The sequence below is a fragment of the Tympanuchus pallidicinctus genome, unplaced genomic scaffold (genome assembly GCF_026119805.1).
Source record: "Tympanuchus pallidicinctus isolate F22 unplaced genomic scaffold, pur_lepc_1.0 scaffold8, whole genome shotgun sequence".
NCBI lineage: Eukaryota > Metazoa > Chordata > Aves > Galliformes > Phasianidae > Tympanuchus > Tympanuchus pallidicinctus.
The window spans coordinates 36,883,030-36,903,513 of NW_026294802.1; the positions used below are offsets into that span (position 1 = coordinate 36,883,030).

General features: G+C 36.0%; 1 protein-coding gene across 4 annotated transcripts in view; it reads right to left on the bottom strand.

The window, feature by feature from the left end:
* The window catches only part of DOCK4 (dedicator of cytokinesis 4), a 237,533-nt gene that overhangs the window by 121,620 nt on the left and 95,429 nt on the right, over positions 1 to 20,484 (bottom strand). For all 4 annotated transcript variants that reach the window (XM_052667945.1, XM_052667946.1, XM_052667943.1 and 1 more), the window contains exons 9-10: positions 857 to 938; positions 244 to 304 (exon numbers count right to left, since the gene is read on the bottom strand). In XM_052667945.1, the coding sequence (XP_052523905.1) occupies positions 244 to 304; positions 857 to 938 (143 nt within the window). The remainder of the gene's footprint in view (positions 1 to 243; positions 305 to 856; positions 939 to 20,484) is intronic.

Consider the following 20,484-nt stretch of genomic DNA (forward strand, 5'->3'; position numbering starts at 1 on the left):
TTGTCTTTTGCAATATTAACAAAAAATACTGTATTGAAACTCATCAGCACACTTGAAAAATAACACAAAAAACTGCTGAGAAATTCATGGCAATTTTCCCATTAGAAGAGAGGCGTTTGCTTCATGAAATTTATGCAGAGACTTAGCAAATCTAACAGATCCCAAAGCTGACCCAAAGTGGTTTCCTTCACTGTTATATACCTACCAAATGTCAGATTTCTACTCACAGACCGTTATACCTACCTATTCGAATAATGTGCACAGTGATATAGATGTCCTTCCTTAGTTCACTGCTACTCAAATCCTGCACAAGATCAGAACCTCATTATTTCTGCCTCCTGATTAAAACGTGATATTTTAAAAGATCTTCACGCATTGTTTTTATTGCCAGTAACAGTAATAAATGAACATTGAGGTCATTTATACAGAATTAACAAATTATCTATTTAACACTTCAAATTGGTGGTCATGCACTCAATATGTCTGCCCTAAAATATCATGGGCAAGAATTTGTTGTAAGGCAGCAAAATGGGAGAGGACAGAAAAGATTCAATGCATGCCTTGAGGAGTAATGGTGCTTTTGTGCAACTCCTAATATCTTGAAGTTACAAAGAACACTGCACAAACCATATTTTGGGCCTAGAAGTCACAAGTCTTTGTTGAAAGGAAAAAGATTGCTATATATTTGCACATGGAGTACATACATCAACATATTGCCAAAAAACATTCAACTTGGGATTTTAATAATACCTGTTAACCACCCATTAGAACTAATAAAGTAAAAGCTTAGGGAGCACCACTGAGTCAACTACATAAATATCCAGCATAAAAAGGATTGAGAAGAGGAATAACTCACCACAAAAAGAGAACAGTGTCTTTCAGGCTTTTCTGGGCATTTTGGCAAACCATTTCTATTCAGTCTTAAAAAAAATCGTTCACTGTAAGAAAACAAATACAACAGATACTTTAAACAACACTACAGAAAATTAGATCTCATATTGATCTTATTTTTAGATGTACCTTTGTCAAGATATAAAAGAATGAAATAATTGCTTATTAAAAGGCTGAAATGTATCAAGAAAAAAAAAGGAAAAGACTAGATAAGAGCAGTTAATCATCTAATAAAATTACTGAAAACTCAATGCAAACTAGAAGACTGATTGTAGTTTGAAAAAATGATGCTGTATACCCTAGTCCATAGAGCAATAAAATTCTATATCCTAGAACTGAAATTAGATGCGAGTGATGTTGTATTGATTCTTGCTAAACAAATGTCAACATTGCCACATTCGTATTCAATCAATATTCTTTTTCAAAGACAGGAAGATAAATGCCAGGGGACATTTTTTCTGCCTAACTCTATGAAAATTTCTTTCTAGACTACACTGATTTTAGTGATCTCATAAGTTCCAGTTGACAAATCTCATTTTCAGAATTCTGTTCTGCAGTCAGCTGCAGGGTGCCAAGTACTGCATCCGATACAAATAACAACAGTGATAGTAGAGAGATGCAGAGAACTCTTATTTTGGAGTAAAAGTGGGTAGAAGAATCACTGAAAGAGAAATTACTCTTTGAAAAATTCCTATTTGATACTAGCTTCATCATGGACAATCTCTAGGAGAACTTGTCACTTTCATGAATGGAAAAATTTGGAAAATTCAAGCTTTCCATGGTTTGGGTAATTTTCTACTAGATACATATATATCTAGATATATATGTAACTAGATATATACATAACCATAACATTTATGCATTAAGAGACATGGAACGTGGGAAAAAGCAGATGACTCAGAAATGGTAAGTTGTACACAAGTGTTACATGTATGTGACTCAGAAAGTAATTCCTCCTATTTATTTCCATGGAAACTACAATAGATACAAACAATACAACAACACTATTTGATAGAGCAAATTCCCAGCTACAAAACACTATTTCTCAATACAGTCACACTATTAGCTATGCATTTTCATCAGTGATGAAAAAGAACCTGCATGCCATGCTAATGAAAATCTGCACCAGCAGAGGTGACCCACTGTTTCACAGCTGCTATGATGGCAATGGTGCTAGGGAAATGTTGCCCATGCAGTCCACTTTCATTGATCCAAACAGATAGAAGTCAGAAGGTGCCAAATCCAGACTATATGGTTGGTCTGGTAGGACAGTATTGTCACCAATAACGACGACAGGAAACTGCCATCTTCAGCCTCATATTGGTTCAATAGATCCCAACAAACTTGCTTGCAGCGTTCCTTCTGTTTGATACTCCAGTGTTGCCACCATTGTTTCCAAGGCACTGAAGCCAATATCCAGCTCTGTATATAGTCCCCTGGCCATAATCCGCCAATTCGCACAGAGAAGCTGACTGAGACAGTCTTCATTTTGTGACATGACAGCTGTGCACGGCTTTCCAGAACGTGATTTGTCTTTCACATCACTGTCACCACTGAGGAAACACATCATCCACTGCCTCACTGTGCTCACATATACTGTTCAGTCTCCATAAACGTTCAGCAAGTATTGATGAATACTAATGGGTGCCATTTTTTCCACATGGAGGAATTCAATTCCACACCTTTTCTTCATATGCACTTCCATGTCAGACATCATTGTGTCAGACTGCCCCTCTGCTGCCATCTGTCACACAGCAACAACATCTAACAGAAAACTGGTTTCAAGATTCAGCCTCTACTGCCATATCATCCGCCTCTGACACCATGAGCTGATATAATAAATTCGGAGGCACTACTTTCAGAGCAGCCAGTGTATCTGTTACTCTTCACAGTTTCACCCCCAGCCCTACCTGGCCAGACTGTTGAGTCTGGACAGCCTGTAATACTCCAATAAAACAAAAAAAAAATCCAAACTGGGATTATTGCAACTGGTTTTCTTCCAGCTGTACCCACCTCTCCTGCTTATTCCAAAAGCTAAGCATGCTTTACCACTGCTCTCAAAATGCAGCTGGCAAATCACAAGAAATATGTTGGATAAGATGCGACACAATATAGTCTAATTAAATTTTTGTTACACCAGCATTTGCTTTGTGCAAAATCTGGATCAATCATTCACAGAATCAGTCATTCACATTGAAAAGGACCTCAGAAGGTCTCTAAGTCCAACCTCCTGCACCAGCCATAAGGTCAGATAGGCTTACTCAGAGCTCATCCAGTCAGGCTTTAAAATCTCCAGTGATAGAGGCTGTACAGCTCCAGCGGACAATGCCTGACTGTCCTCAGGTTTTTCCTTACATTCAGATGCAGCCTCTCTTGTTTCATTTCTTGTTTATGTTAATTAATGGCACTGACCATCTTGCAGGTACAGGCAGATGTCTGTTAGCCCCCTCCCCAGGTTGACCTAGGCCCACTGCCTCAGCTTCACTCCACAGGCCAACCAGTTTGGGGTCTTCTGCTGAATTGCCATCCAGTTGCTCATGTCTGTCTTGTATGAGAGGATCCAAAATAGCATGGTTTAACCAAAACTGCACAGGAGGGAATAATCTCTTCTCTAGACCAGCTGGCCACATTAATGTTATAGCCCAAGTCACTGTTAGCTTCAAAAGCACATTTCTTAAAAGTTATGACTGCAGAGTACTTCATTAAATGGCTGCCACTTACCCAGGCTGAACCTACAAATGCCTAGCCTTTTTTCTTGGGAGCATTTAAAAACGTTTGTGCAGTCTTCAGCTATGTAGGTTTGGGTTTTTTTCATCAGACAGCATAAAAGGCAGAACCTAAGAATAGTACAGTTGAACTCAAATACCTCTGAGTGCATGAAAATGTTATTTTCTCAGAAACATTCCTGTTTCATGATACAGCCAACTTCTGCAGCTTTTGTCTCCATGGAAACTTTAAAACTGAGTTTTAAAGAATGTTTACATGGATATATTTTTTTAAGAGAAACAAGTTGGTATTTTGCTGTTGATTTAAAAACGTTATTCAATAGACTTATGTCTTTTCGTTTACATTTACTTCCTTCTCAATATCAGAAAATACCATAAGAAAGCACAAAGCTTTATTTATGGAATCTCATGCAAAGTCCATATTTACTTATATTATGTACTTAAAGTTAAAGCTTTAGGACCCATTTTGTTGGATAATGTGCAAAACTAAAGAAAAAAGAAAACAAGCCTCTGTTCCAGCAGTAATAATACAACTTTTGCGTGCTGAAACCTGCAGTATTCATTAATATAAATTTGATCAACACAAGGCGATTCTGAATTTTACTACCTTACCTTCTTCAGTCTGTAGGACTATGTAGAAGGAGTATATATCTGTATACACACATACCTTGCTGCATTTTTTTGCCTTTAAAGAAACCACTAGAAATATCAGTTTAAAGAAAATACATTTAACAAGAAACTGTCTACCAGTGGATAAACTATTGTCATAGTTTACCTAGGAACAGGCAAATGCTGAATTTAGCTGAGAGTGTTCTCTTTCTTCACTTAGCATACTTTCTGCAGAAGCCAAAGGCACGTCCTTTAAAAGCTTCCTACTCACTATCCACATGGATGTGAAATTTGCAAGTGTTGCTTACACTCACAGACCATGAGATTATGATTCACAACACAATTAAAAGCAGGAGACTTTGGTCGCACCACAAAGAATTGCAGTGATTGCAACAGACATGTAATGGTTGTGCCGATCCATTTTCCTCATCTGAATTTGAAATTTTGTTTGACTGAAGCATGGGACGTAGCAATGAAAAAGGCAAACTGAACACAATAACCCCCCCAAAATCTTAATCTTTGTTCAGTGCTACTATGCATTTCAAGCAAAAAAAAAAAAAAAAAAAAAAAATAGCACCAGTTACAGTTCAGATAAAAACAGTTACCTTTGAACATTACTACAGAGCAAATGCAGATATACTTGCAAGATCATGACAATAAAATAACTTTTCAGTAAAATATAGAGAGCATTCTTGTTTATAAACAATTCAGAGTATTTCCATAGAGAAAAATAGGTTAGAAAATGATTGAGGAAAGTAAACAGCCTTTCAAAAACAAAATAAAGACTGAGAATTCCCAAGATCTGAAAGCTTGGCTTCAAACAGTTGCAAAAGCTCCAGAGGGTGAAATCTAGGGCTAGGATCTTATTTCACAGCAGCTTTCTCAGCAGTCATTTACACATACGTATATATGGCAACCACATACAGCAGAAATCCCAAAGCAGAAATATCTTTCCTTTCTATGAACATGATTTGATTTTAGTTTAGATTGCAATGCATTTTTTATGAGCACCAATGTTCACAGATAAATATGCTGCACAGATTTAAACTCTGCTGTCTTCCCACTGAAAATAAGGAAATAACTAATGCTGGAGAGATTAATTTAAGAAGGTCAGCGAGGGATTTCTGTACTGTAACTTCCCGTGTATTAGTGAAGCAACAATGTGTTCCAAATCTGCAGGCTTAACACAGGAACTTAAAAGAAACACTGCCACAAACTGTTCTGTTTTCATAAGCGACCCCTATTTTCTCAGTATTAGCAGGAAAATGTTACCAGTCACATGTTAGCAGTCTAGACAGACTGCTTGTTCTATGATTTATAAACACACTATCAAAAAACAAAACAACGACAAGCAAGAAAAATAGCCACATGGCATACACTTACAGTGAAGCTGCTCATCCAATACTCTGAGCACAACTTCCCTTTCTGACATCTTTGCAAGTAGTCCCTATGTAAATAAAGGTTTTAGTGTTTTCTAAACTAAATGCTGAGAGACAATAAGAGAATATTGATGTGCACTGCATGAGCTCAGGTCTACCAAATTCCAGAACACCATTAGGGGATGCTCACTAAGAGCTAGAATTTGAATTTACTGAATGTGTAGCTAAAGGGTCATTGACATCGTAAAACCACAGTCAGACACAGAAGGCTGCCCTTTTACTTAGGGGTGAAATGCAGAGGAATGTGGTACAAGTCATAAGTTACTGAAGTAAATAGACAAAAAAGCCTTAAAAGTATTCTTAATTACAAACTAACTGAATGGTAGATGTGCCAACAAGACTTTGCAGTACAAGCTGTTCCACAGTAAATCAGTCCCCGTACTTTAACTCTTCTACATACTTTTGTGAAAACCATACTCCCATTTCAGGCTGAAAAAGAAGTAGCAATGAGCAAAGAGGGAAAGGAAGAATGAGTATTAGAAAAAAACGATTTCAGCCAATTTCAGATAAAAGCACTATCAGAAACTAAAATAAAATCACCAAACCAATATTATGATGCTATAATGAAGCTTATCATCACATCTAGATGTGCTGACAATGGGAAGAACAAAAAATATTTCGAATGCTAGCTTTATGCTGAGGAGTCAAATTTTCCGTATGTTAGAAGTAGAGTTAATGAGGAAGGAAGGAAAAATGAGAGAATAAAGGTAGACGGGAGAGGAGAGTGGTGGAAAAGAAAATCAGATAAATATATTAGCTAAATCAAGCTCCATCTTCCATCTCTTTACTAACAGAAGACAGCCTTAAAAAATCAGTTTTTGCCCACACACTATATTGTATTATACTCTACTAATATTTGCAACTGTATTTTAAATAAAAGGTGGTACTACACATTTCCTGAAAAGATTAACAAGTTACATTGGAAAATGACAATTTAAAATTATTTTCGGGGGAAGTACTAAGAGTGAGAGGAAGACAATGTGTTTTTGAAAAGCAAAAAGCACACTGGAATCTCTCATCATGTATTTTCAACTAAAAACAAAATACAACCAGAAGCCAGAGCCTTCTGTAATGGTGAGCTTAGTCTGCCACCAATGATAAACATTTTGCAGCACAGCATTATCAGCACACAGACCTACAGATCCCTTAAGCTGAATTACAGACTTGATCATTATCCCAGTACCTGGCTGAGGCAACAGCATGGATACAAGTAGATTTGCTGTATTTTTACCCCAAAGATGGAAATTCTTTGGAATTTGTAAATTTCAAAGAGGAATTGGTAAAAGTGAAAGGAATTTAAGGATATCCCACTCTTCCAAAAGCCCAAAGGCTCCTGTGTATTCATCTTCATTTGGGGGCTTAAAAACAGCAATGCTGTGTTGTCTTGTGATGTCTCTGCCTTTTATCAGACCCCAGGACAACGAGTTCTTGCTAACACGATCTGTAAGCCCATCAGAAAACCTCTGCTGTTAAACATCTCTGATAATTACTTAAACTTGTCACAAATAGATCACGAGTGGTGCACATACACACCTCTATTTTAATACTTCACTCAGTTTTAAAGAATAATCTATCACTTAACCTTCAAATGGTAAAACACCAGCTAGAGCAGAGGTCACTCCTTGCAATGTTTTCATCACAGCAATTAAAAGCAATAGTTTCTCCTATTGCTTTTCAGTTCTTACACTGCAATCAGTATGAGGGCTATTTGTTAATTCTCAAGAGAGACCTACTCCAGATCAAAGGTTTCTCTCAGGTTAGTTTATCTGCTGTAAAATGGGTATGGCTATCCAAGAGAATCTCTATATAACTGAGCATCATTACTCCTGCCATAGGAAGTAGAAGATATCAGAAAATCTCTGAAACATTTCTTTCACCGAAAATGAAATTTCATAAGAGTAACTGAGCTATGTAATGAAACAGCTAATATCTAACACACTTCAATTGGGAATAATTAATCTGTATTTGTTGATTTAAGAGCATATTAGAAATACAATGAAAGAAACAAGTTATGTCTTCTCATAAATACAAAACCTTTAAAGAAATGAATTAAAAAAGCCTTCCAAAAGCATTCTTGCTAAACTACACTCATACCTGTCTTTGCCAACTCATTCCTACCCCATTCTACCTCAGTTATGAAATGTTATCCACAAATTTGGTTTCCTTGCTGGAAATTCTCCCTTACAAGTGTTAAAATGTTACAAAAGCTGCCTTACAAGCAATAAGCAGAAAAGTCTAGGCAGACTGGCCAATGCAAACGGTCTTGATGAAATGCCAGCTCCTCAAAAAACACTTGGAACACTACCCTGAAGCAAAAGGTTATTATTCTCTTACAGTTCTGGAATGGTTTGAATTTAAAAAGCAATTTATCAAAATTCTCACTAATCACAGCAAATTACACAGTATTGCACAAGGTTAGATTAATGGAATGATCTATAAAAATGAGTACTATTAAAACATATAGAACGTCTTAAAGCCAGGATTAACCTTTCTGATCACTTGGCAATGAGTGGCAGTAAAGATCCGTAGAAGAGACATTTATTACACAAACCACCAAGGCCAAAATGTTTGGAGGACACAGCTGTGCCAAACATTCCTTTTATACACATTCTGCGTGCAACGTAAATCACATCTGCTTATATTACTGCTGTTGACAAGTAAATAAAACTGAGCTACCAAAAACGACTTACCTATAAAGGAAAGATATATTTTTGCTATTGATATCTGAGTGCCATGCACATGAGATGCTAAGCCAATGTCACTTTACTTTCTATAAGGCACATGGGAGTAATTTTCAACTTAACTATAATACCATCTGTGGAGAATGCCTGCTATAATAAAGGTAAAAATATCCAGTGCTTTTATCTTCCTTCAAAGAGACCATTTGAAGTAGGCATCCCCCAAAATACCAAGTACAATGGAGAAACATGACAGAGATATAGAAATCTTTATAAGATACACACCCACCGATTTTGAAATTTCTTATTAGTTAGGATATGTTCCTGTGAAGTTTCTAAATCCCAAACAGACTTTTCAGGTCAAAAGCAAACTGGGGACAAAGAATTAAAAGAAATCCTTGTTACACTGTGAGAGGCAAGTTGCATGAACATGGTAACTGACAGACTCTAGTTCCAATGTATTTATTATTGACGTTAAATGTCAAGCTACTAGCTAGCACAAGTGTTTCTACTCTTCTTTAGGGGTTGTTTTTCACTGTAAAACAAATGCAAATGTAACTAATTGGGCAAACTGACGAAGCCAGCATTCTTCCTTCTGGTATGAAGGAACTCCACAGCAGGGAGTTTAATTCAGTATTCTCAGGCAAACAGCATTATTCACTTTAGACGCAACCTTTACATTTCCAATTTGGAGTAATCCACCTGACTGCAATGAGGAAACATCTTTGCTTATCTTCTCTTGGTAACTCCTACTCCAGAATTTCTCCTCATTCTAGGATCAAGAGATGTCCTATGACTTCTGTTACTTCACTACCCTGCCAAAATAGGCTTGAATATATTCTTGCACATCAGAATCATTCTGTTCACAGTGAATAATGGGAAAGAATGTTGCACAGTTTAAGAAGGGAAGCTTTTAAAGTTTCTGTAAGTTCAAGTTTCTCCTTCAAGTTGCTGCGTATAACCATATGTATACTTTCAATCACATCAAATGCAGTCTTGCCCACTTGTGTAAATTACCAGGTAGATTATCACAAACAACGCCAATAGTAGTGAGTACATCAGTCAGTATAAAGGATAATACCAAAATGAAAAAAATAGCCACCTTATTCAATGAAGTACACACCACTGTTAACCATTCTGTGAGATATTTAGATATTTTTATTCCAAATGTGTAATGGATTGTTAAAAGAGTAATGGCCCCTCTTGAAAAAATGATTCTTAAGTTTCTACCCTCATGCTAAAACTCCGAGTCCTGAATGAGCAGAATAAAACCAGGCTCCTCTTGTGTTACCTTGTTTCTAAGGAGGAACAAAACAGAGTAATAAGTGACTCAACTAGAATGAAGGACATCAAAATATCTGACAAAGCCAAGATGCATAATCTCTTCTGCATCTACGAGGTACAGATACACATGCACTGATTTTGTGTAATTCACCAAGGTGTAATTTAAGTATTGCACGAGATTAAAAATGCTTGCACACGATGCACAGGAAACTAAAAGTAACACTGAACCCCACTATGCTGTGGTCCTGTATAAATAAAAAATATGTTTTTGTGGAAACACTGTAACTGTAACTGACATAGCCCTGAGCTAGTTCATTTCTTCCAGTTCCCCTATGTCACTTCCTCTACCAGAAGCACTGTGAGATTCTGTAACTCAAATCCTGCCCAGGATCCAAGGCTGCTTCAAGACAGAAAGCATTCATAGATAACGTTGAGGTATTCATGTAACAATTTTCCAAAGAACAGTTTAAGTGTAGGTTATGCATGTTAAAACATAGTATTCTAAGAGAGAAAGGCAGAATAGCATATCACTTAATGACAGATTACAAGGAGAACCTAGACTGTGTGTAGTGTATTAGACTGCATTGTACTGAGTACGCTATCAGCTACACGTTTTTTTTCTTGAAAAACATCCCGTTCCTGAAAAGCTACAACAAAGTCTAGTGTGAATTGTGCCTCTCTAGTCAGAGATCACTCCTTCCACGAAATTCTGTGCTATGGGAGCAGGGAAGTGATTTTGAAACAATGAAAACATAATCTTACACATTCTGTTTTTTCCCCAAATGACTGAAGTTCTTTTAGGTAACAGTGGAAGTGAATCTCTCCTTCTATTAATCAATCCTCTGAATTTTCATGACATTCAGAAGCACAGAATTTAAATATCAAACAATGAGATGATATGTACAGTAGCAGAAAATCTGAATATCAATTAATGTCTGTGCATGTATGCACACATGTAAAAATAAATATGTGCACAGTCTCCAGCCTTTGTATTGGAAATATACTGTACCGTCTAAACTGCTTTCCAAATTTAATTTTAAATTTAATTTAATAAACTTAAATGGTCTCACTGATTCCCCAGTCCTCATTTGTCCTTTTCACTGTAGATACAGAGAATAAAATAAAGAATCGGGTGTCTGGAAAGAACCTGGAAAGAACAGTAGACACACACAGTATGTACAAGAACAACAAAATATTTCAAATAAAACTCCTAATGTGGAACATCTGCATGATGACAGTGCTATGGAAAGAACCAAAAAAAAACTAAAATTCATCCAGGTGGTTCTGAATTGGAACCTCTGGAATATCAGAAAGGCAGCACCAATAGGCAGCTGGGTCTTTTGGTTCTTTATGGATGTATAGCTCTTTACACATTCTTTTCAACTTTTCAACTCTGCTAGATAATAACGACCCTATGACTGCCATACTATAACATTTCACCACTTGTCTTTCCTTGCCCTGAATTTCTAAATAACTATGGCCAGTGAACTGCTCCCCACAGCTACACTGAACAAATTCCTCATAGGTAGATGATCGCAATCACAGGATATGCCTGTACTTTTTAAATAACTACTGTAGTGTGTGAGACAATGCACCATACTGTTTCACAAGTATATTTTTCCATCTTCTTCGTGGCTTAGTGTCCCACATTGCTGAGAAGCAAGAAAGAATTCAGCTATTTGAGTGCTGTCTGGAGCATTGATCCTGAGTAAACTGGATATTAAAATTCAAGTGTAACCCCACTGATTTGCATGTTTAAAATAATACTGACTCTTTGAGCTCTATCTCAACCGAGGCCACAATGGTATCTCAGCTTGCAATGAAAGACATCTCAGGTTTAAAGCAGTGAGACTTCTGGGAGATGGAAATAAATCATTAGTTAGGTTGGAAAGGTGTTCAAGCCCTCTCTTCATTGCTGTTTTTCTGACTGTCAACAACTAACACTAGTCAATTCTGTAAATTTCTAATGAGAGGGGTGGCTAGAAGTTGGTTTATTTGAGCTGCCATAATAGATAGCAACTGTTATGTTTGGGGAAGTTGCAAAACGCATGTTTAGACATCTTTCTTCCTGTGCTAAAATTCTTTAAAATTTCCACAGAATAGGGGTCAGTGGGAGGGGAGGGAAGGGGAAAGAGCATTTGCTTCTTAAATGGAAAAAAAAAAAAAAAAAAGACAAATCAGCAAATATTTTGACCCATCAACCATGGGTTTCAGTTTTCAGCAAGAGATAAAAATGATTTAAGTAATTACACAACTAAAAGAAGAAATACATTAAAATGTTAATGATGTGTATTAAGAAGTTGAGGTTGAGAGTACAACAAACAAAAGGTAATCTGTTTAATCTTTGATACGGCATAGAGTCTACACGGTCCTTAAACATATAATCAAAAGCTTACAGAATAGAAAACATAGGTTACTTTTATTTGCCTTGGGTAAGCAGTCTATTCCTCTTTGTGTTGATGAAGAATCTGCGCTCATTTGAGGGCAATATGATAGTAACAAACAAGGTTGTTCAAGGTGACAGAAGAAGGAGGATTAGCATGCCAGCTTATCTCCGCTTCTCCCGCAGATGTGGCCAGAGGCATCAATCATTTGTGATAAGACATTCATATCATATTGACACAGACAAGAAATGTGTATCATTGTTAAGGAAATTCTTAACACACTCCATCTTTCTAAAGTGCTGCCTTAAAATTGCCCTATTAATAGCATTGCTATTTGGAGAAAATGATAACATTAAGAAAGTGGCTTAGAGAAGATACAGCTAGACAAGAACCGTGTGTGCCATTGCAGACTTAAAGCAAAAATGTCAGCATTCTACTGCAGTATGTTGTTGTAACACACAGAGGCACAAACACTACATAAATGTAAAGGTCAGCAAAACAACTGGGACTTTGGGCAGGAGATGGACCAGCATCCTCATACATATCATCAATAACGAGAACAAAGCCCACTTATCTGAACAAATGTAGGTAACTGCATTTGTGGTAACTGGCTTAACACCCTCCATTCCCTTTTTCACAGTGTACCCACAAGATGATAATTGCCTGTGTCTCTAAATTTCAATAAATAAACAGACAGAATTTCTGGGTAGAGATGTACAACAAATAGAAATATGGTCTTACAATAGCTACACTGAAAAGGTAGGTATCTCACAGGACACTGAGATATTTGACTTTCGGAAAGCAAAACATATGTCTAGCATCAGAACATTATTGTGGCAAAAAATAAACCGTGAATAATACACATAATCTTGAAAACATCAAAGTTAGTGAGAAAAAAGATGGTGAGATTTTTCAAACTAAAACAGTAAATAAAACAATATATACTTTTTATTGAAGAATTTGTCTCAGATCTCCAGTGTTCAGAGCCCAGCTTCTTCTGGTTACACTAAGGTCACCACTTCCACAACTGCTGCACTTTGTAAATGATATGAGCACAACCAGGGGAAAAGAACATACTATGATCAGAAGACCTTTACTTTTCCAAAAATCTAACAGTGCAAACTGTGATCTGTGTCATCTGTTAAGTATGCATTATAGACTTGGTATGTGCAACCTCACTGCTGGTTTATTTACTAAACTTTTATGCTGGTAAGAAAATAAGATACCTACAAAGCATACAATCATCACCACATTAAGTGTTGGGAATCTTCTGAATTTACAGAAGAAAAGCTACCAGTTATTTCTTTAGTATAGAAAAATATCAGAAGCTTCCTAAACCCCACAAATAATCACATATTACAACAGATTTAGAAACTAGCTAATGAAGAACACAAGATTGTCGAACTCTTACAAAATGTTTTAGAGAACACACACTTCCAGTCTTCTTTTGGAGACCCACAGAATCCTATCTTGTGCCAGGAGTTTAAATTATGTATTTTCCTGTAAGTGCACCTCACACTAAAATCAACTCAAATCAGGCATCTAAAATCCCATTTAACTACGAAAACGTCTTTGTAATGTAATTGTAATGGTTAACGCCCAAGGTAAAAAGTGATAGAAGTAAAGCTGAGTTGCCCCATCTTCTACACAAATTTTCTGTGTTCAAACTATAATCCTGTAATACTCACCTTATATATGCTATTTTAAGATCTTTATCATCAGCTTAGTTTGTATCAGATTTTTGTTTTTGAAGAAAATCTCTTGTTTGTCTCCACAATCCATCTTTTGATTCACAATCCAAAATAGTTTTAGTGGATTTCTACTGGATTAAACTGGAAGACAGACTCTCACCATTGCTGGGCATTCAGATCACACAACCTCATAAATTGTTTTTACTAAAATCCTCCAAACATTTACAGATGTTAACATCGGGCTCTGAACATCCGCTGCTGTTCTGCAATTCCCACTGGCCACCACTACCTGTACAGCACAATCTTACAGCAATTTTAGATGACATGAAACAAGCCTTCAAAGCTCAGTATTACATTGATAAGCTCTTTGGATTTTGCTTTTCTCAAACATTAGCTGAGCATGCCAGCTTCAAGGAACAGATTTTACAAAAGCATTTTAGAACAACACGAATTAATTACTGCCTGGACTCTCGACACATCGAGACTGAATATGCCGAGAAAACGCACTTTAGAATAGACTATGATGCTGTACACCTCTGAGTACCTGGTAAAAGCTCAGCAGCAACCAGGAACACAGGACTGAACTGAAAGACAGAAAAGTCTCAGGAGAAAATTAAAAATATGATAACAGACTTCTTAGATTTTCTGAATACAAAACTAATACTACAACTGTGTACATTCAAAATTTTGCTTGTATATTAGATTTTTTTCAGTGCAATTAGTGCAACAAAATAAAGCTTAATCAAGACAACTTTTCACTTTTTTAAAGAATAAAAAGCTGAAGAATACACAATCAAGGCTTTTGACTGGGACAAAAATAAAAAGAGAAGCATATAAGTTAAGAAGACATAGCAGTGTATAAAACAAAGAGTTTTACTGAGGCAAGTCATATGCCTGCATCATGTTAAAGTAGAGCCATTCACAGATTTACCAAATACCATGCAGGGATAACACAAATCATTCCTACAGCTAGTTTAGCTAGAAAATATGTATGTCTACACATGCATACATACAAAGGCAAGTTACTATGCACTAACAAGGCAGAATATTACAACTGTAGTTTTAATGAAGCAAGTACAAACACGTGTCTCACTCAGATTTATACTTGATATCAGGAGAAAACTTCTGCAGTTTTCTAGTTTCCACATGAAGTAAATGCTCTTCACAATACACAGCTTTTTAAAGCGTGAAGGCATGTATTAAAATCAATGTAATTATATAAATATGGAAATGCTCTGCAAAGTAATATTAACTGTAACAGTTTATTAGCAATAATAAAATCATAAGCCTGTATTTTACTACTACATAATTAATGCAACAGAATTGATGCTTTTGCAAGCACCAATATGATTAAAAAAATTAATTTTTAATAGTAATTTCCAGCCACAAAAAAAGCCTCAAGAAGAATAGAATAGTGTCTCACAGCATCCCAAAGAAACATTAAGATCTCTAGCTTCCTAAATTCAACAGAAAAAAATCTGTTGCCCAAAGTGTGCATTGATTACACTAAGGTGGATGCAAGCAAAACATCACAGCTGCTACAAATCTAGAGAAATCCTTAGCTTCGAAGCCTGAAGGTCAAACACTGACCTTGCCTCTCCCAGCATCACTGAATCTTTATCACTACCTGACTTCTTCTCTGGGCAAGTCACTAATTTCTACATCATAGTTTCTCACATCTCACCTGAAAAGCTATTATTATCTAACTCTTTGTACATATAAGAAAGATTGTGAGCTGTTTAAAAGAAAAAATTACTTCAAAATGATGTAGTTACAAATTTGCTTAATTTTCCTTTCATTCAAAGCACTAAAATAAGATACATTATCAAAAACAGAAAAATGTTTTTACAATTTTAATTTCTGCATCTTATTTACTTTAACAGGTACTTGCTTAGGAATGCACTTGTAGGTCAACACATAATCAAAAGATCAGTTTATTGGAAAAATATTCCTTAAACACAACAAAACGGTCCTTCAGATAATCCTTTTTTTAAATTAAGAAAACAATTTCAAAATACACTGAAGCAACAATTCTAAATTTGTACATACGTGTACCACAAATTTTTGATCCCCCCCACTGTAAAATTCTTTGCAAATATTTTAAAAGCAAATTCAGGGAACTTCTCTTTATAGATTCCACTGCGAGAGGCTAATGGCAAGAGGTCAGATAAGTAATATTGAATATCCATCCTTTTTTCTTTCAACAACAATTATTTCTGATTTTGAAGGCTCAAACTTTGTGGAGACCTAAAGTAGCCACATAAAAAGCAAGAAAGAAACAGGATGGATTCAGCTCAAAATTACTTCCAGGTACAGTGGGCAGCTCTTTAATCAACCAAGTTGATGGATTCTAAAGAACCAACAACATACAGACATTTTATCGGCTGAACATTTCTAAGCTTCACCGACTAAAACTAACTGTAGTAGAAGTCTAGATATATAATTCAAACAAAGATCTTAAATTCACGTCTTCAGAGATGTATTCAAATCATACAGTCCATGTATTCATCATGAAACCTTTTAAAATTAAACAAAAAAGAAATGCTAAGCATTGGCAGAAGCCTTAATCTTGGAGTTTCGCTTATTACTCCACAAGATACCTCCTTCTGAACAGATTCCAGAGCATGAATCAGAGGTCTTTTAATTTAGGCAGTTCTTAATATTGCTTGAGAAAACTAATATTTTACTATGGCCTAAGGACAACCTTATTCTTGCACTCTAATATAAAGTTCAGATATTAAACCATACATTTCTTATGCTATCAAGTATTCTCCTTTTCCTTTTACTTTTACAGACTTTCCACGTGGTAACATATTATACACTTTTCTAACTAAACACAATCAATTTAGAGAAAATGGTGAAGAGCATATACAGAATTTAAATATGAAGAGTGATGAAACCAATTTGGATGTTTTTGCTTATTTTCTTTTAAAGAGCAACAAAGTTGTGGTGTAGTTGAAAAACATATTAACAAGTACTCCAAGAAAACAAAAGTCTATGCTCAGTTTCTTGCTATGCCTTCAAATATTTAGATTTGCATACCCTATCTTTCAGGGAGTCTGGACTGCCTCTTCAGCTAGAGCAATCATCCTTAAAATATTTTATAGAAGGAATTGCAATCACTAGTATTCTCCTTTTCCTCATCTGGTTGTCTTTATAAAGAAAAACAGTGGTAACACTGCAGTGTAGGAATCCAGTCCTGCCAAGAAGATGTACTGAACTTAGTTCCTAAGGCGAACCATAGAAGACATGAAAATTAGACAAAAGCTGTGTGCTGATATTCAGGATCACAGTTTTCTATTTTATATCTATACAACAACATTCTTCTTACACATCACTATGTTATATTTTATTATTAGACAGAATTCTAACCTCATGTCAAAAGCAAGACCAGGGCTTTCTGATGTAACTTGGTTTGACACAGTTGCTATGGTATGCTTTTTTTCAAAAAGAATCTATAACTATAGCAACCAAAAAAAAGTTTCATTTTCCATCATTGTTCTATATGAACAGTGTGACAATATTCTAAGTGTGAGAGTTCTTAATATTGTCTCAAAAAACTATAATTTTACAATGTCCTAAGGACAGCCTTCTTCTTGTACTCCAATATAAAGCTCAGCTATTAAACCACAGCTTCTCTGTGTTAAGTACCCTCCTCTTCCCTTTTGTTTTTTTCCTTCCCTGAAGCTCAGACCTTTCCACAGCAGCACGTTATCCACATTATTAATAAATTCAGATAGGTTTAAAATAAAGGAAGAAGAAAATGAAAACCTTTCAAACGATTTCATAGCACAGTTGATCAGAAAAAAATAATAGCTGTAAATTATGTAAAGATCACAAGATCATATTGTTCTATGCATGCAACAAATTACATCCTCTTATCAAAAATCTTTAAACACTCCAAATATAATGAAAATATTCTCTACAAATTCTGCAGCAGTATACAAATAGATTTAGATCATTTTATAATATATTAATATATGTCACAATAAAGTATCAAGTATATTCTCTGAACAGGGTAAAAATTTCTTTCTGTGCAAAAGATTTCACTGAATGCATGAAACAGGTAATGTAGAACAAATTCGGTTTGGAAAAAAACAATTTATCAACAAGAAAATACAGACAACATTGCTTCCAGTCCCCCAACAGTTTTTTAAGCTGCTATTTCAATTGCATGAACATGGGGTTAATAAAAAGTGAAATAAGTATATACAGAGATCATAGGTTGATCTGATAAGAAGCTAAGGTAATCTTAAGATAGAAAAATATCAGAACAGAAATTCTATCATTAAATTTCACTTCTTGTCTTTTTACTTTCTCCACAAGAACTCCTTTAAGAGGCAACAAAGATCACCCATTTTATGTGTATTTACATCAGCTGGACAATAAACACCAGATTGATATCTACACAAAGTCATATTTTTGGAGCAATTTTAACCTCTGGACTTGTACTTAACACTGTGCATTCCAACTGTCACATTCAAACAAGCAGAATTACCTCCTGAGGAAAGCTTGGTACACACGTAGTGCTTGCAAAACTAAAATTTAAGTAAAAAGTAAAAAATCCCAAAGAAATGAAACCCCCCATTCTAATACTGTAACCATGAAATTGAAGACATATAAGTGATGTATATTCCCATATTTTATCTATCAGATGTTCTGTTTCAAGACAAATTGCCATATATGGTTTCTCACTTTTATCTGTGGCATTAACAAAAGTTTCATCTAGTGTTTTTATTGCTTTTTTCTTGTGGGCTGCTTAGCAGTGACTCAGGAAATCAATAAACAAATCACCTAGGTAGGTTGTGACAGCTCAAGGTAATGCTAAACACAGCTTTTTTACATGCTACTATCATCCAGCATTAGCAGAAGATTACATCTATCCAGGTATCACACTTTGCAGCTCACGTCTCTTACTGCCAGTAGGCCTTGTCTTCATTGCAGGGTGTGAAGCTCAGTAACCAATGACTGTGCACACAGTCACTTCTCACACATCATCTCCTCAAGGTTTATTGCATGCATGTGTCAGCACTAGCAAGGGCATAAAGCTCTCTGAAATATCCTGCCAATTTGTATTGAACGAAATATCATATTGCCGTGCACATATACACAAGACTTTACACTAACTTACATGCTCTAACAAGCGCTCAACTGACCGAAATATAGAGTAGGTGTGCCATGCGCATATTAAGCAAGAGCACAACAGCCATGTCAGCAAGCCCAACTAGCCCTGGTTTAAGTCTTAGACAATGCAGTTATGTTGCTTGCATATCTAGTCCACAAAGACCACAGCTTGGACACATCTGCGTTCCAACTCGTGGTGTGATACATATATACCTTGAAATTAAATCCATTCTTATGAAAACTCCCCTGCTTTCATTTTTTCCAATGTGTTTCCCGGGTTTTTAATTTGTGAGAGGTGTGGAGGTGTGCGTGTTTGTTTTACAGATAGCAACAAACTGCTTGCCCCAAGTGCAACTTGTCATTCCTCGCATGTTCTAGAAAGCAGTTTGGATTCATGACAACACGCTTCTTCAAGGTTTGTCAGTAATGGGATGAGGAAGTTCACACAAAATAAAGCAGTTGCAAATAGATACTGGAGTCAGGAATCAATACCTAAAGGTCAGATCACAGCAAGCATGTGACAAACAGCTCTAGAATTTGTGCTTTCATGTGAATGTGAAATCCAATCCATTTGCTTTCATACAACCACTACTGCCATAACCTTGTTTTCAGCAATCCATAACACTCAAATTGTTTTCTGTCAAGGTCTGAAGCTCTCATCTAAATCCATCACCTGCTATGCCAGTCACTGAAATGAACACAAAAGATGTGCCCTGATGCACATTTAATTCTCAGAAATGACAGAAAACTGTTTTTGGTGACTAATGTCCAAAGTGCATTCCAGGTCAGTATTTAGCAGCTAATGTTCTAACAATTTAAAGATTTCATTAGCTATAGAAATCAATTTATTCAGTATAAACTTCCTTCAAAATAGTGGATAGCTATTTTGCACAACTACATAGCACACAAATCATTTTGCCAAATTCAGTCTAATGTGCATGTGCAATGCCCCATATTCCTATCATCATAGGTATAAAGACAATTAGTACACAGTCATGGCTTTGCACACATTCTGAATAACACTTCTTATCCTATTAGCAGGCTTACTGTAACAGGTTTTATTTCTATTTGTGCATTTGTATTCTGACTTATCTAAAGTGCAATTTGTTTTTAAGTCTAGTCTTTCATTTCTCCAGTGGCTACCCTTAAATCAGACTGACTTATGTTGCCTCCAGTACCTGTAGTAAGAACACAGAAAGAATACACCAAGTAATACACCAAGTAATGAGCAGCAGCAAATTCTGAATGAGAGCCTTCTGACCAGTCTTCCATCACCAGTATACAAGCTTTTAGTGTGGCACCAATCCTTCAATCTTCCTGCCATATTTCTCACACAGAACTCAAAAGGCTCATCCACCAACTCTGCTTTCCCCCTATAAATCATATCTGCTAAGTGCATCATGATTCTGATCCTGTTCATTCCCTGGTCCTCTTTCTTGGCCAGAAACATGCTAGGAATAGAAATAAGTAGTGAACATTTAAAAATTAAAAGGTTTTCAGCTCTAGGATAAGCAGAAGAATGGTTACAGGATCAGATCCCAGATGAAAAAAAGGCCAGCAAACCCAAAATGGATGTGAGACCAGGTTTGACTGCTTCATTAAGAGCATGCACCTCAGGCTCCTATTATAAAAAGATTCCATAATTCACTAAGCTCTCT